The following is a 15,807-nucleotide window of genomic DNA, read 5'->3' as shown; positions in this document are numbered from 1 at the left end:
ATTTATGCAGAAATTATTGGTTGCGCAATCCCACAGTTTCATCAGCTGCCTGGGGGGCTGGTCTCAGACTATCCCGCAGGTAAAGAAGCCAGGTGTGGAGGTCCTGGGCTGGTGTGGTTACACGTGGTCTGTGGTTGTGAGGCTGGTTGGAGGTACTGCCAAATTCTCTAAAACATTGTTGGAGGAGGTTAGTGGTAGATAAATAACATTCAAATTCTCTGGCAACAGCTCTGGTGGACATTCCTGCAGTCAGAATGCCAATTGCATGCTCCCTCAAAACTTGAGACATCTGTGGCATTGTGTTGTGTGACAAAACTGCACATTTTAGAGTGGCCTTTTATTGTCCCCAACACAAGGTGCACTCGTGTAATGATCATGCTGTTCAATCAGCTTCTTGTGATTATCTTGGCAAAGGAGAAATGCTCATTAACAGGGATGTAAACAATTTTGTGCGCACAATTTGAGAGAAATAACATTTGTGCATATGGAACATTTCTTGGATCTTTTAATTTAGCTCATGAAACATGGGACCAACATCTGTTGCATTTATATTTTTGTTCAGTATATTTACCAGTTTTATGTCAATTTCGTCAATGTCCTTTATTTGGAGCATATGTCTGGTCTCTCAGTCTTGTCACGATTGTGTGAAAGTGCATGCTTGAGTGTGCACAGATGTAGGCTACATGGCCTGAGCATCAGGATAGGCGGTTTCGTTAGGAGTTCAGAAATCAGAATTTTCTAAACACAGACCATCAAAATAGCTTTGTTTTAAACCATTTCACCTGCGTTTTTCCTTTACAGAAAATACATTAGTGCAACACATTCCATATGCTATTTGGCTGGCAGCCACACAAGCAATGTTCCCTCTAAACTGCACGCGTAGCCCCGAGACTGCCGGACTGCCATGCATAATATCAACCCACTGAGAGAAGCATGAGGTTGAAATTCATTCAACTTTCTAGAGCAGGGATCCCCAACCGATCGTTCGCATTCCTAGTCAATCGCCAAACATTTCTGTAAAAAAAACATTGATAATGCCATGTGTGCCTATTTTTTTAAATTTGTCTCAGGGATGTCTGCAGTAACTTAGCAGGCATAAAAGAAAACTACAGCAAAATTGATACTGTGAGATTTCAAAACGTTTTAAACAATGTGTGAAGACGAATACAGCACAGAGCTGTTTTTATGAGTGAGTTCATGTTTAAGTCCTTACTCAGCACTGTCAACACTTTGTATTCAACACTTTTGTAAGCCATAAAATGTGAGCTTTTCCTATTTCCACTCAGCGCTACAACAAGCACTGCAGCAGTAATGAATGATTAGGAAAGTGTATCTAAAGGCTTGCGTTGTTGTTATTATTAGCGGCTTGGGTCATAGGAGTAACAACATGAATTTGTGCATGAGGCAGACTCATGTTTCTCCAACAGCTAGAAGATGGTGTGCCTTTGGTCAGTGTCAGTGGAGGAAAGGGAGAGCGGCGGGATGTTGAGAGGCTGACTCAGTCTGCTGCTCTCTCCTTCCATCAGATACAGACATCATCAGCCCAGTAAAATAAAAATAAAAAGCACATTATTTAAATGTATGCTCACTCAGCTGTGCCTCACAAGTAATACAACAACAGAAACTATTACAAGTGTGATCATATATCCAACACAATCTCATACTCAATTCGTGGAAATATGTACAAAAAATATTTCAACAGATTTTGTGTGTTTATGTGTGGCTTAATTCCTGTGAAAATACACACAAGTTATTGGAGCAATGCATTTTGGGGCAATGGTGTTCTAGACTGCCTTTTTTTTTACGTCGTACATTTATTTATATAAAAAACAAACGTGTTAACCCAATATTGTTAATCAACCAAGTTGTCACCGAAATACTTATAATAGTAGCCTTATGTGTTTTATTTTTTATTAATACCAATTGCTGTTTACTGTGCTTGTTTTTGCATAATTCTTTGGGATACTGGTGCTATGTCAGATTTTATGAGGGTTGCCAGATTGGAAAAAAATCTGTTTTTGTCTTTTTTTTGTGGTATGATGAAGGTATTTGATTGGGGAGTGGGGATACATTTCATGATTGGAAATTAATTCATCAATAAATGTGTGGAAACAGAGACCTGCAAAAAAATCTGACGCTTGACGCTACAAGCTTGGCACACCAGTAATTTAAGAGTTTCTCCAATTCTTCTCTGCAGATCCTCTCAAGCTCTGTCATGTTCGATGGGGAGCGTCGCTGCACAGCTATTTTCAGGTCTCTTCAGAGATGTTCGATCAAGTTCAAGTCTGGGCTCTGGCTGGGCCACTCAAGGACAAGCCACTTCTGTGTTGTCTTTGCTGTGTGCTTAGGGTTGTTGTCCTGTTGGAAGGTCAACCTTCGCCCAGTCTGAGGTCCTGAGCGCTCTGGAGCAGGTTTTCATCAAGGATCTCTCTGTACTTTGCTCTGTTCATCTCACCCTCAATCCTGACTAGTCTCCCTGTCCCTGCCACTGAAAAACATCCCCACAGCATGATGCTGCCACCACCATACTTCACCATAGGGATGGTACCAGGTTTCCTCCAGATGTGACACTTGGCATTCAGGCCAAAGAGTTCAATCTTGGTTTCATCAGAATAGAGAATCTTGTTTCTCATGGTCTGAGAGTCCTTTAGGTGCCTTTTGACAAACTCCAATTGGGCTGTCATATGCCTTTTATTGAAGAGTGGGTTCCGTCTGGCCACTTTACCATAAAAGCCTGATTGGTGGAATGCTGCAGAGATGGTTGTCCTTCTGGAAGGTTCTCCCATCTCCACAGAGGAACTCTGGAGCTCTGTGGAGTGACCATCAGGTTCTTGTTCACCTCCCTGACTAAGGCCCTTCTCTCCCGATTGCTCAGTTTGGCCGAGCGGCCAGCTCTAGGCAGAGTCTTGGCGGTTCCAAACTTCTTCCATTTAAGAATGACGGAGGCCACTGTGTTTTTGGGGACCTTCAATGCTGCAGAAATATTTTGGTACCCTTCCCCAGATCTGTGCAATTCCTTCAACCTCATGGCTTGGTTTTTGCTCTGACATGCACTGTCAACTGTGGGACCGTATTTTTTTATTTTTTATTTAACCTTTATTTAACTAGGCAAGTCAGTTAAAACCTCTTAGGGCTAGGGGGCAGTATTTTCACGGCCGGATGAAAAATGGACCCAATTTAAACAGGTTACTACTCTGTCCCAGAAACTAGAATTTGCATATTATTAGTAGATTTGGATAGAAAACACTCTGAAGTTTCGAAAACTGTTTGAATGGTGTCTGTGAGTATAACAGAACTCATATGGTAGGCAAAAACCGGAGAAAAAGTAAAGCAGGATGTGGGAAGTCTGGTGCTTGTAGTCCTTTCAAGTGATTGCCTTGACTGTATACAGTGACTTAGGGTTCATTTTGCACTTCCTAAAGCTTCCACTAGATGTCAGCAGTCTTTAGAACGGTGTTTGAAGATTCTATGGTGAATTTCAAGGGAATACCAGCTGTGGTAAACTGGTGTCCCATTATAAGGCATGGGCTCAAGTCACGCTCAATGACTTGGGAGTGAGCTGAGTTCATATTCACTCCTAAAGAGAACGGATAGGTCCGGTTGGAATTTTATTCAAGGTATATGATAAAAACAACCTAAAGATTGATTCTATACATCGTTTGACATGTTTCTACAAACTGTAGTATAACTTTTTTGACTTTTCGTCTGGACTAAGTAAGCACGCTCATAGTGGATTTGGATAGTGAACCTAACGCGCGAACAAAATGGATTATTTGGAAAAAAATATGAACTTTATCGAACATTTATTGTGGAGCTGGGAGTGCCTTCTGATGAAGATAATCAAAGGTAAGTGAATATTTATAATGTACAGTGCCTTGCGAAAGTATTCGGCCCCCTTGAACTTTTCGACCTTTTGACACATTTCAGGCTTCAAACATAAAGATATAAAACTGTAATTTTTTGTGAAGAATCAACAACAAGTGGGACACAATCATGAAGTGGGACGAAATTTATTGGATATTTCAAACTTTTTTAACAAATAAAAAACTGAAAAATTGGGCGTGCAAAATTATTCAGCCCCCTTAAGTTAATACTTTGTAGCACCACCTTTTGACGCGATTACAGTTGTAAGTCGCTTGGGGTATGTCTCTATCAGTTTTACACATCGAGAGACTGACATTTTTGCCCATTCCTCCTTGCAAAACAGCTCGAGCTCAGTGAGGTTGGATGGAGAGCGTTTGTGAACAGCAATTTTCAGTTCTTTCCACAGATTCTCGATTGGACGTCTTCACATGTATTATTCTACAATGTAGAAAATATTAAAAATAAAGAAAAACCCTAGAATGAGTAGGTGTGTCCAAACTTTTGACTGGTACTGTACTTCAATTCATTTTTTCAACTGGCACTAGGGAACCTTCAGACGAGTCTTGTGACGCCTGTGGGCGTCCTAGAGCAAAACAACCGACACATACATGTCCATGAGAGTTTAATTTGAGAATGGCTATCATCCATTTTCTTATATGTTACGAATTACAATTCGTATGATATGTTAGGAATTTGCAAAATGTACAATATGTTTTTGCTTTAATGCTACAATATGTAACTTTTTGGGCGACTTGACCAAATTCACATAGAAATGTTGAGTTATAGATCTGCCATTCACATTGAAAGCAAATCTAAGAAGCTGTCTAAGATCTGTTCTATGTGCACTATTTCTATGCTTCCTGTGTCTTTTACTTTCAGTTTTGTACACCAGCTTCAAACAGCTGAAAATACTATATTTGGGGTTTTCATAGCGGTTTAGATGGTACAATGATTCTCTACAGAATGATTCTCTACAGCTTGTTTTTTCACATAAACTAAAATTAGGCAAACTATTCGAATTTTATCAACCAACCAGGAAATGGCGGAGCGATTTCTGTACATTACACCTTTAGGTAACCTTCTGTCTCATGTAACCATATCAAAGGTAACATATCATACTATACTGAACAAAAATATAAGCGCCACATGTAAAGTGTTGGCCTCTGGAGCAGTGGAAACGCATTCTCTGTAGTGATGAATTACACTTCACCATCTGTCAGTCAGACAGACAAATCTGGGATTGGCGGATGCTAGGAGAACACTACCTGCCCCAATGCACAGTGCCAACTGTAAAGTTTGGTGGAGGAGGAATAATGGTCTGTGGCTGTTTTTCAGGTCAGGGCTCTGTGCAGGCCAGTCAAGTTCTTCCACACCGATCTCGACAAACCATTTTTGTGTGGACTTCGCTTTGTGGGGGCATTGTCATGCTGAAACAGGAAATGGCCTTCTCCAAACTGTTGCCACAAAGTTGGAAGCACAGAATCGTCTAGAATGTAATTTTATACTGTAGCATTAAGATTTCCCTTCTCTGGAACTAAGGTGCCTAGCCCGAACCATGAAAAAAACAGCCCCAGACCGTTATTCCTCCTCCACCAAACTTTACAGTTGGCACAATGCATTGGGGGCAGGAAGCATTCTCCTGGCATTCGCCAAACCCAGATTCGTCCGTCAGACTGCCAGGTGGTGAAGCATCCCTATGGAACACTTTTGACACCTTGTAGAGTCCATGACCAGATGAGTTGGGGCTGTTCAAAGGCTGTGGGGGGGGGGGGGTATAACTCAATATTAAGGTGTCCTTTAATGTTTTTTGCAATCAGTGTAGATTGTCATTATGGAGGCACCTATTGGATACATGTGGCAACTCCTCTTTTGCTGCAATAAAAAAATAAAAACATTTTCAAGCCTTGTGGGCGTGTTCTGAGTGTTCATTGGCTTAGACATTTATGCTGGACCTGGCAACCCTGGCTGTGTCTGTTGGTTATAACAGAAGGCGATCGCACGACTTTATGGGCAGAAAGAAGAACAACTGACAAAGCATGGCTGAGCAGACTGATGCTAATCATCTCAGATGCTAGCAGTGAGAGAGAAGCAGGCAGCCCACGCAAATACTTTCCAGATCTCAATGGCAAAATACGCCTTATCAACATCAAAAACAGGGCAATCGGAAATGAGAAACCGTACACATTTGAAAGGACGACGGAGGCGTCCAAATCAATGGATTAAATCTTTGTACAGCAGCTCCTCAACCTCATCTAGGCTGGAAATGTGCTGCAGTAAGAGCGTTTGGTTTCCATAGTAACCACGGACACACGGTGCCACGAACAATAGGTAGTACTGGCTCGCGCGTTTATTACAGACAAAATAATCTATAAACTAGCCTAATATTAGCCTGTATGGGACATGCACTTTGCTTAGAAGTAAATTTGTTAGACTTTCTCAAAACTAGTGACAGTAGTTTACTTGATACCAGTAGTGGTCTGCGCTGTATTGAATTACAAAAATGGGGCCAGTGCACAGCAATGTGTATTGTGTTCTTGAGAGTCTCTTGCCTATTGAATTTTAATAGCCAACGGATTGGTTAGCTAACACACTGAGGAAATGTAGGTCCACCATATCTCAGTTACGATAAAGAATAGCTAGCTAATGCTATAGTTCCTTTTTTGGTATATAACTTTAGTAGCTTGCAGAGATAGCAACAAGTAACAAATAAACAAAGTGAACTGGCTGAAAACCTAGGAGGGCAGTGGGGGTTGTGACAAACATAGGGGACTGAGCAAGCTTGCCTAGACACACATTTTTCTCTGGGGAAAATGTACCTTATTCAAAAAACAGCAAGTTAAGCTCACAAAATGATTAAAGGTAAAGGTAAGACAAATGTATATTTCTCAGTTATCCAACTTTAAAGAAGCAATCAGCAGTGGTAACAATAACAGCAAGATCCCTGACCATTTTTCTGGTAAAAGATGAGGGATGGGGCTGGAGAAATGTAACCACTCTCAAATTCATAGACAGAGCTATGGATGCAGGACTGACCATCCATGCATGATATCAAAACTATAGTTTTAACCATGTTTTGAAGCTATATAGTGTTTGTTTACATTTACTTTGTTTAAAAAACAAGCTTATATTCTGGGTTCTGATGGGGATGACATTTGTACTAGCTAAGCTCATGAGGCAAGTTATATTCTTCAATAATGAATGGGTACATATAATTAATTAATAAGTAAAACATTTTTTACTGCTGATTGCCCCTTTAAGAGTGTGCTCTATCATTCATTTCAACTTAAACATATATCTTTGAAATATTTTGGAGACAATTTGACAGGCTCAATTGTGTTACTGTATTAGCGGAACTAGAGTCACTATAGTGTTACTATAGTTGTGGTACAGCTCTTTGTGTTATTGCCCTAAGAGCTAGGCTACTTATGCTAAGTTTGACTTCTCATATTTCAAGTTCACATTGGTTATTCTGGTCAATTTTGTTGTGGTATTTTAATAAAAAATCATCTCTAATTTTAAACTATGATTCAATATAATATATGTTTTTTCCCCCAATTGTGGACAATCATATGAACACTAGTGTTAATCACTGGAGAGCAGGGGGGCGTGATCATGACAGCCCTGGGACCTGCTGGGATAGGAGTGGCGGATCTGTGCCAAGAAGGAGACAAGCTCTTAGAGACTGGAGAGTTGGGGAGGGCCACTGCTTTGTACACATCTGCCTTCAAGAGCCATGCTGGATCCACCATGGGTCACATGCGAGGCCTGGGGAGGTCCAGGTTGGCTAGGGTGATTTCCACTCTGGAGACCTGGCTCAATGGTCATGGGGAGATCCAGGCCTCCATGGAGGGCCTCAACAAAGGCCTGGCAGCTGTGTTCCTATCAACACTGAGCCCCAACAATGTGTCTGCCTCTCTTTTCAAAATGGAGTCTATACTTCAGCGTACTGGTCAGGGCTGTGATGAGATTGTTGTACGCTGCTCAGCTTTGCTCGAAGGAAAGCAAAACACATGTCGAGAGGGTTCCACTCGTGTGGTTTTGGAGTTAACTAGAGCCCTCACCTGCTTGCTCTCAGACCCCCACAGTCCAAAAGGCCCTAGGCTTTATCTCAAGGCTTTCCAAGACAATAAATCGGAGACTGTAAGACTGGTCAAGGGTAGACAAGCTCAGCACCTGCCCAAGATAGTGAAGGCCTTCTCTGAGCAGATGTTGCAAAAACATGCTGAAATGAAGTCTGGGGAGAGAGCGAGTGAGGTCTTCGACATTGTAGCAGAAGCTGCCTCTGAATTCCTTGAGTTCTTAATGGCTGTTTCGCCAGGGGACACATATGTGCAAGAGCTGCAAGCAGCCTTCTTATTTTCACTAGGCAAGTTCGAAGAGAGCGCAGATGTTTATTCTGTTGCCTTGCAGGATCATTCACAATCACAACCAAAGTTAGGTACAGGCAAGGTGGTTAAGGAGATGCCAGCAGAAAGAAGAGCCAGTCTCTTGACCAGTAGAGCGGCCGCCCATTTCTCCACAGGGGAGCGAGCCACGGAGGCAAGCCGGGACCTTGGTGAGGCTTTTGGAGACCACCCTGCCACAGCCCGACTGCAGTTCCAGAGGCTCTTCGTGGACCAGGGGACGGGAGCGGCAGCCCGCATGCAACTGCGTCAGCAGGCAGAGAGAGGACTGTTGGGGTACAGGGAGACAGTCCTGGTCCGTCTTGACCTGCGCTCCTCTGAGGGCGTGGAGCTGCTGGACCCAGTGATCGCCCAGCTCTGGGCGCTGTGCCACCTGGAGCCCGACGGGGGCAGCAGAGAGTTGCGGGTGCGGCTGGCCGAGTGCCTCCTCCTGCGGGGCGAGTTCCGAGAGGCCCTCTCCATCTGCAGCCAGCTGGCGACCAACACCAACTCCCACACCCAGCAGAGCTACCAGAACACAGTGCAGGTGCTGCGTGGCTACTCACGTCTTCTCTCAGATGACCACAAGGGGGCCCTGGAGGACTTTCAAGCAGTGATCGAGCACAAGGCACCCCACCCTTCCAGCTGTGTGCGGGCGCTGTGCGGCAGGGGCGTCCTGCGCATGATGGGGGGCCTGCACTACCTCACTGTCCTGGACTATGTGACGGCGAGCAGGTTGCAGCCCCAGGACACCACGCTGACCGTACGCTGCCTGGTTCCCTGGAACTGCCGCGGGCTGCTGCTCACCGTGCTGTTGGAGCAGGCCAGGGTCATGCTGGAGGAGTGGACCGGAGATCACAGCTCCAGCCTCAGTCCCTTGGAACACCAAGAGCACCAGCAGACCAAACAGCTACAGCCTACGCAGAGAAAAGATGGCTACAAAGAGGGGTAGCTAGCGCATGTGTTTTTCAGTGTTGAGGAAGCTACTCTGTTATCATTGTTTACCAAACGACCAATTACTTCACACTAGAAGAAGTTAAGATACAATAAAAATTTTGTTCACTGAACTAAAGCTACTTTGAAAAAGTAGTTCTCTACATCCAAGCTACTTCGGGAAAAATTATCAAATCTAAATATGAAATGTCAGACTACAAATTGCAAGAACAGTTCACTCCAGGGTCAGGTATTAACAGAATGTGTAATTTAGTCTATTAATCACAAAAACCTTTATTGCCTATTTTCCCCATATTTTCTTATTTTTGCCAAACAAATTGTGTGTAGTGTAGTTCCAGTAGTTAGCTACACCGTTACATGGCAAAAAAGTTATTAACTACTGAAAACACTACCAATTTTTGAATTTATTTCAACTACCACCAAGCTACTGCAAAATGTAGTTTAATTACTAGTTGAACTACATGTAGTTCACTACTCCCTAACACTGGTGTTTCTGCATGTCACACATGGAGTACTTTAATGTGAAAGATCTCATAAAATAAGCTGCATCATGAATTAGGCTATAACCCACAAGTTGGCTATTCTTTAGACAGTGCCTGAATGATCTTTTATTTGTTTTTCATTCTTAAACCCTGTCTGTCAGAGTTTGTATCAATTTGTATAATTTTTATGGAATTAGAATTCAATTAGATCTTCATGACTTTCAGTGAGGGTTTTTTAATTCATGAATGTCATTTCAGTATCGGCTGATACCCTGAAAGGAACCGTGATTGAATCTCTCTCTTTGGCAGGACCCCAGTTGGAGTCTACTCTCTGGCTGTTTTGCTGATGGAGTTGCAGCCCAGTGCTGATGCTCCTCAGATCCTGGTGGCTGATGCCCTGTACCAGCTGGGCCGGGTGGAGGAAGCGTATCGCTTGCTGCTGGCCATTGGGCCCACTAGCCCACGTGCACCCATCCTGGCCCGCCTCACCCTGCTACAACTGCACCGGGGCTTCCTTTATGATGCCAACCAGGTCCATCATTATATAAACATTGCTTTATGTGAAAGGGCAAACTATTATGCTGTTGTTTGGTGTTTCCAACATAAACAGTCATTCTAATTGTCCTAACATTTAAAAAAAAATATTACCTACAGTATAAGTTGTCTTTAGAACACTTGTCAGGAGAAGTTATGACCACAATATGACTACAAAAATACCTTTTGATACTGAAAGTCACTTGTTATTATGCATCAGCAATACACTTGACTTGGCCCTAAGTAACATTGTGTTCAAATTATACTTTTTAAATGTGTATAAATTCACACTTTACAAGTACTGTTACAGCTATCCAGAATTGTATGCACATTTTGAAATTGTGGAGAAATTTTCGCAAATTTGCCATGATAAACTAAAAAGCTAATGACTGCCATCAACTCTGTGCTCATGCTTTGTCTGTTCTTCTTTCAGCTGCTGAAGAAGCTGATCCAGTGTGGTGATACGAGCTGCTTGCGTCCTCTGCTGGCCGTGGTGTCTAAAAAGGACCGGCTGTTGCTGCAAGGCTACTGCCACTCTGCCTCCAAACGCATCCTGGAGGGCCTGCGAGGCGAGTGCGCCCTGAGGGAGGCCGTGGCCTATCTGTCCATCGCCATCATGGCCTCTGGTGATTGGCTCTTGTAATTTGGTCAAGCATAGGTCATCATTTTGGATGTATGTTTTGTTGTGTAGGAAACTCCATGATAGTTAGGAATTAGATTTTTCCTTATTAATCAGGAATTCCTGCTTTTGTGACATTTATCCTCCATTCTCTTGTAATAGAAACTGACCTCCCCCTTGACAAAATTCAGATTTTCCAAATTTTCGCACATTGTTGAAGAAAAGTTTCAAAGTAAGTAATGCTGCCAGATTAAAATTAGGTTTATACTGTATTTTGTTTGCGGTAGATGCATCTCTGAATCATAAACACTTGATAAAGGGTCTCTTTTGTAGTGTAGCTTCGTCGTTATGTTTCGAACAAGGTCATAATAGTACAATGTACACTGAGGGTACAAAATATTAGGAGCACCTTCCTAATATTGAGTTGCACCCCCTTTTGCCCTCAGAACAGCCTCAATTTGTCGGGGCATGGACTCTACAAGGTGTCAAAAGCATCCCACAGGGATGCTGGCCCATGGTGACTCCAATGCTTCCCACAGTTGTGTCAAGTTGGCTAAATGTCCTTTGGGTAATGGTGGACCATACTTGATAACCACGGGAAACTGTTGAGCGAGAAAAACCCTGCAACATTGCAGTTCTTGACATATTCAAACCGGTGTGCCTGGCACCTACTACCATACCCCATTCAAAGGCACTTAAATAATTCACCCTCTGAATGGCACACATACACAATCCATGTCTCAATTGTCTCAAGCTTTAAAAATCCTTCTTTAAAACCTCTTGCGCATACCCTGGGATAGGGGGCGCCACAGCGCATTTTGAAAAAAAATCGTTCCCATTTTCAACGGCCTACTAATCAAACTCAGAAGATAGGACATGCATATACGTATTTTATATGGATAGAAAACACCCTAAATTTTCTAAAACTGTTTGAATGGTGTCTGTGAGTATAACAGAACTCGTATGGCAGTCAAAACCCCGAGACCGATTGAACCAGGAAGTGGGAATCTGAATTGTGGACTCGACTTCACAGCCTTACCTATAAATCACAACGTGAAAAAATGATAATTGAGCACTTTCCAGTGCTTCCACTAGATGTCCCCAGTCTTTACAAAGTGTTTTGAGGCTTCTGCGGTCGAAACTCAGTGAAAGAGACGATGTGGCAATTGGTCACTGTAGTAGGGCCATCAGCATTGTGACGTCGGCGGCCGTGTCTGCCCCCACCTTTGGAAACCTTTTGAAACACAATGAAATCGTCCCACTCGAATCTGATTGGCTCTCTTGTTGAAACAGGCCCTGACGATTATTTTATACAACGTTTGACATGTTTGAACGAACCTAACTGACAGTAAACAGTCATTTATCGTCAGCCAGGTGCCGCGCACGGATCAACATTTGATTACAGCCTTAGGACGCGCTAACAACAGGAAGCTAATGGAACATAAAGCATGGACTTTTTCGACCGAAAATACATTTGTCATGGACCTGGGATATCGGGAAGTGCTTTCTGATGAAGACAACTAAAGGTGAGGGATTATTGGCGATATTATACAATATCAGATGTGATTTGCAATTGTTCAAAGATGGCGCCGAGCTAGGCTTTCGAGCTCATTTTCTGGGTATCGCATCCCCTTTGATCTCAAAGTGTGATTACCCTGTAAAGTTAATTTAAAATCTGTTATGACGGGTGTTTTCAAGAGATATTCATCTATAAATCTTAGATTGACAATATAAAAAAAAAAAAATCGTTTTCGAATAGTAATTTATAAAATTGTAGCACTGTTTCCCGGGACGCATTTTATGGGAAAATAGTTAGTCAATGTCAGGTGCCGATGTAAAATGCTGTTTTTATATAGAAATATGACCTTTATTGAACAAAAGATTGCATGCTGTGTGTAACATGATGTCCTAGGTGTGTCATCTGATGAAGTTTGTAAAAGGTTAGTGCTGCATTTAGCTGTTTTTTGGTTATATGTGATGGGTGTGCTTGCTCGGAAAATTCATATGATGCGACTTTTACCATGTACTCCTCTAACATAATCTAATATTGTGCTTTTCCTGTAAAACCTTTTTGAAATCGGACAACGAGGGTTGATTCAAGAGAGGTGTATCTATAAAACGATATGAGACAGCCCTATATTTGAAAAAAAATAAATATTGAATTTCGTTATGCTAATGTTGCTAGGAGTTTTCGCTGGAAAATGATCCCGCTAACGGGATGATATGCGCAAGAGGTTCATGTCTCCTCCCCTTCATCTAGACTGATTGAGTGGATTCAACAGGTGACATCAATAAGGGATCATAGCTTTCACCTGTTCAGTCTCTGTCACGGAAAGAGCAGGTGTACCTAATTCTTTGTACACTCTGTATATTTTATATATACTAACATTCATGACATTATAGGCAATACCACTAATGTAAGGTCTACTACTTGCAGAATGTGAGGCAGTAAACTCATTGATGGAAAGGGCCAGGTGCTATGTCTTGTTGGGCCAACGCAAGACGGCCATCTTTGATTTCAGCTCTATCTTGAAAGAGCACCCTGACCATGTACAGGCCCTCTGTGGAAGAGGCTTCACCTATCTCATGCTAAACCAACAAAAGGTACTAGGACACAAAAATGGGGGATACTTATTATCCTGCTGTACATGCAGTGCTAATATTGCTTTTTGCATCAGCATTAAAGCAATTGTTTTATGGCCTCTACATCCACATTGACAGCTTCTGATTTACAGATAATCTCAAGACGATTATAAACATGTCTTTGTTTTCCAGGAATGTACTCAGGATATACTGGCAGCACTTCAAATAAGCATGGACGCCGTCACCAAAGACATCCTATCGCTCAAAGATAAGGCAAGGAAACTGGTCTATGATTGGCTGCAGCAGTACTGCCGGACCAATCTGTCGGAGACCCTGGCGGCTAAGGCCGTCCCCTGCCAGGAAGAAGAGCTCCGAGAGGCCTTTCTAGTTGGAGGAGTCCTGATGAGGACTGACTGCCGAGACACCAGATGTCATCTCCTTTACGTAGATATACTACTGGCCAAAGGTGAGATTGGCACTTGGCTGACAGGTTCATTTGTAGATTGAAGATACTTAAAAGTACAGCAGAAGAATGGTAGCTTCTGAAAGTAAACTGTAAGTGCTAAGCTGTGCACAGTTAGTACATGTAGCTGTTTTGAAATATCTGCCCCTGTGATCCAGGTGAGGTGAAATCAGCAGGAGCTCACTTGGCTCAGGTGTTTGGCCAGGATCCCCGGGAGGCTGCAGCTCAGGCCAGGGTGGGCGTGGTGGAGGCCTGGCAGCAGAAGTACCGCGGAGGGGGCGCCAGGCTGAGCAAGCTGACCGAAAAGGAACCCTCTACTCTGGACTTCCTGCTGACCCTCATTCCCCCGATTCACAGGAAACGCATGGCACAAGTAAAAACAAAGACAACAAACACCTATCGACCAATCAGATTGCTAACTGTTTTATAATCACTTTTTTCCCCCCACGCAAGACAAAGCAACTCTTCTTACAAGAAAAACCAATCAACGCTTATTACAAGACAAAACAATCAACTCTTATTACAAGACAAAACAATCAACTCTTACTACAAGACAAAACAATCAACAATTATTATGAGACGTAACAGTCAACTCTCATCATAATATGTACTCACACAATTATGTCTATGTTACCATAGGCAGCAGCCCAGGAAGCAGGCAGTGTCTCAGCGAGTGGACATTGGGAGCAGGCCCTGGCCCTCCTGACCGTAGCTGTGCGAGCCGCGGCAGAGCTTCGACCGCAGTTCCTGCGCCAACGGGCCGCTTGCCTCGCCCAGCTCGACCTGCACGAACGGGCTGTGGCCGATCTGGACCGGGTCATCCAGAGCCACGGTGACCCCTCCGACGCTACAGTCTCCAGAGCCCCAGAGGAGCCTCACGTCTGGGCAGAGGACCTGTGTCGGCGAGGCCACAGCCTGGTGCTGTGCTCCCACGAGGGGCCCGCCCTGGACGACTTCAGCCGGGCCCTGGAGCTCCACCGGGGCCAGGCTTTGCAATGTGTGGAGGCCGGGCTGGGAAGGTCCCGCCTGGCCGAGTGCTTCCTGCGTATGGCCCTGCAGCACTATGGAAAGCAGCAGCTCAGTAAGGCCTGGAGGTTGACCGAGAGCGGCCTGTTGGTGGACAGTGAGCACATGGAGCTGCGCAGGCTCAGGGCCAGGGTCAAGCGGGAGCACTGCAGTCCCTGCATTGTACACTAGACTAGTGTACCATTGTAGTGCCTTTGTCCCTTGAGATACCATTGTACTGTACTTTGGAAGAAACCCTTCCAAGTAAAGCTCACTGAGAGTAACCCTATGACAATTTGTTTTTATGTACACTAAACCTCTGTTAATTGCTACCGTGAAAATATTTAGAATGTCAAAGGGGAAGCTGCATTTATATCTTATTCAGAATGAGGGCTAATAGTATAATGAGCATTTCCCTTGGGTAGTGTTTTTGTAAACATGGAAAAGTCATAGAATTTATTTGTAATATGTGAGTATTTTGCAATCACGTTCCTGACATTTAATAGGAAATGGCGTGGAAACAATGGATATTCCCTGGTGCTTACTTCAATTAAATATACTTGATACCTGGCCTATATGGTGCCTTGTGGTGGTTGTTTGAAAGAAGAGGCAGATGCTTGGAATTTAAAGTGGTAGAAAGTGGCTTTAGCAGCAGAAACAGAGGAAGAAAATGTAGAGAGGAGGGAGTGAAAAGATGCCAGGTCCGCAGGGAGGCTAGTTTTCCTCCATTTCCGCTCGGCTGCCCGGAGCCCTGTTCTGTGAGCTCGCAATGAGTCGTCAAGCCACGGAGCAGGAGGGGAGGACCGAGCCGGCCGGGAGGATAGGGGACATAGAGAGTCAAAGGATGCAGAAAGGGAGGAGAGGAGGGTTGAGGAAGCAGAATCAGGAGATTAGTTGGAGAAGGATTGAGCAGAGGGAAGA

The 15,807-nt window shown here is 43.6% G+C and overlaps 1 protein-coding gene across 1 annotated transcript; it reads left to right on the top strand.

Moving 5' to 3' along the window:
* Positions 1-5,871: 5,871 nt before the first annotated feature.
* ttc34 (tetratricopeptide repeat domain 34) lies at positions 5,872-15,461 on the top strand. Its single transcript, XM_029724435.1, has 8 exons — positions 5,872-6,729; positions 7,445-9,194; positions 9,992-10,214; positions 10,650-10,842; positions 13,273-13,439; positions 13,611-13,884; positions 14,040-14,254; positions 14,521-15,461. Exons 1-8 carry the CDS (start codon positions 6,714-6,716, stop codon positions 15,076-15,078), a joined length of 3,396 nt encoding a protein of 1,131 aa, XP_029580295.1. The 5' UTR covers positions 5,872-6,713; the 3' UTR covers positions 15,079-15,461.
* The last annotated feature ends 346 nt before the right edge of the window (positions 15,462-15,807 follow it).

The sequence above is a fragment of the Salmo trutta genome, chromosome 30, assembly GCF_901001165.1.
Source record: "Salmo trutta chromosome 30, fSalTru1.1, whole genome shotgun sequence".
Taxonomy (NCBI): Eukaryota; Metazoa; Chordata; class Actinopteri; order Salmoniformes; family Salmonidae; genus Salmo; species Salmo trutta.
This window is presented reverse-complemented; position numbering and strand designations above follow the sequence as displayed.

Bases quoted from the DNA above. Each gene is read 5' to 3' on its own strand.
- ttc34 (XM_029724435.1), top strand. The intron at 10,215-10,649 runs GTCCATCATTAT...TTCTTCTTTCAG, and splicing joins TCCTTTATGATGCCAACCAG to CTGCTGAAGAAGCTGATCCA. The intron at 14,255-14,520 runs GTAAAAACAAAG...ATGTTACCATAG, and splicing joins ACAGGAAACGCATGGCACAA to GCAGCAGCCCAGGAAGCAGG.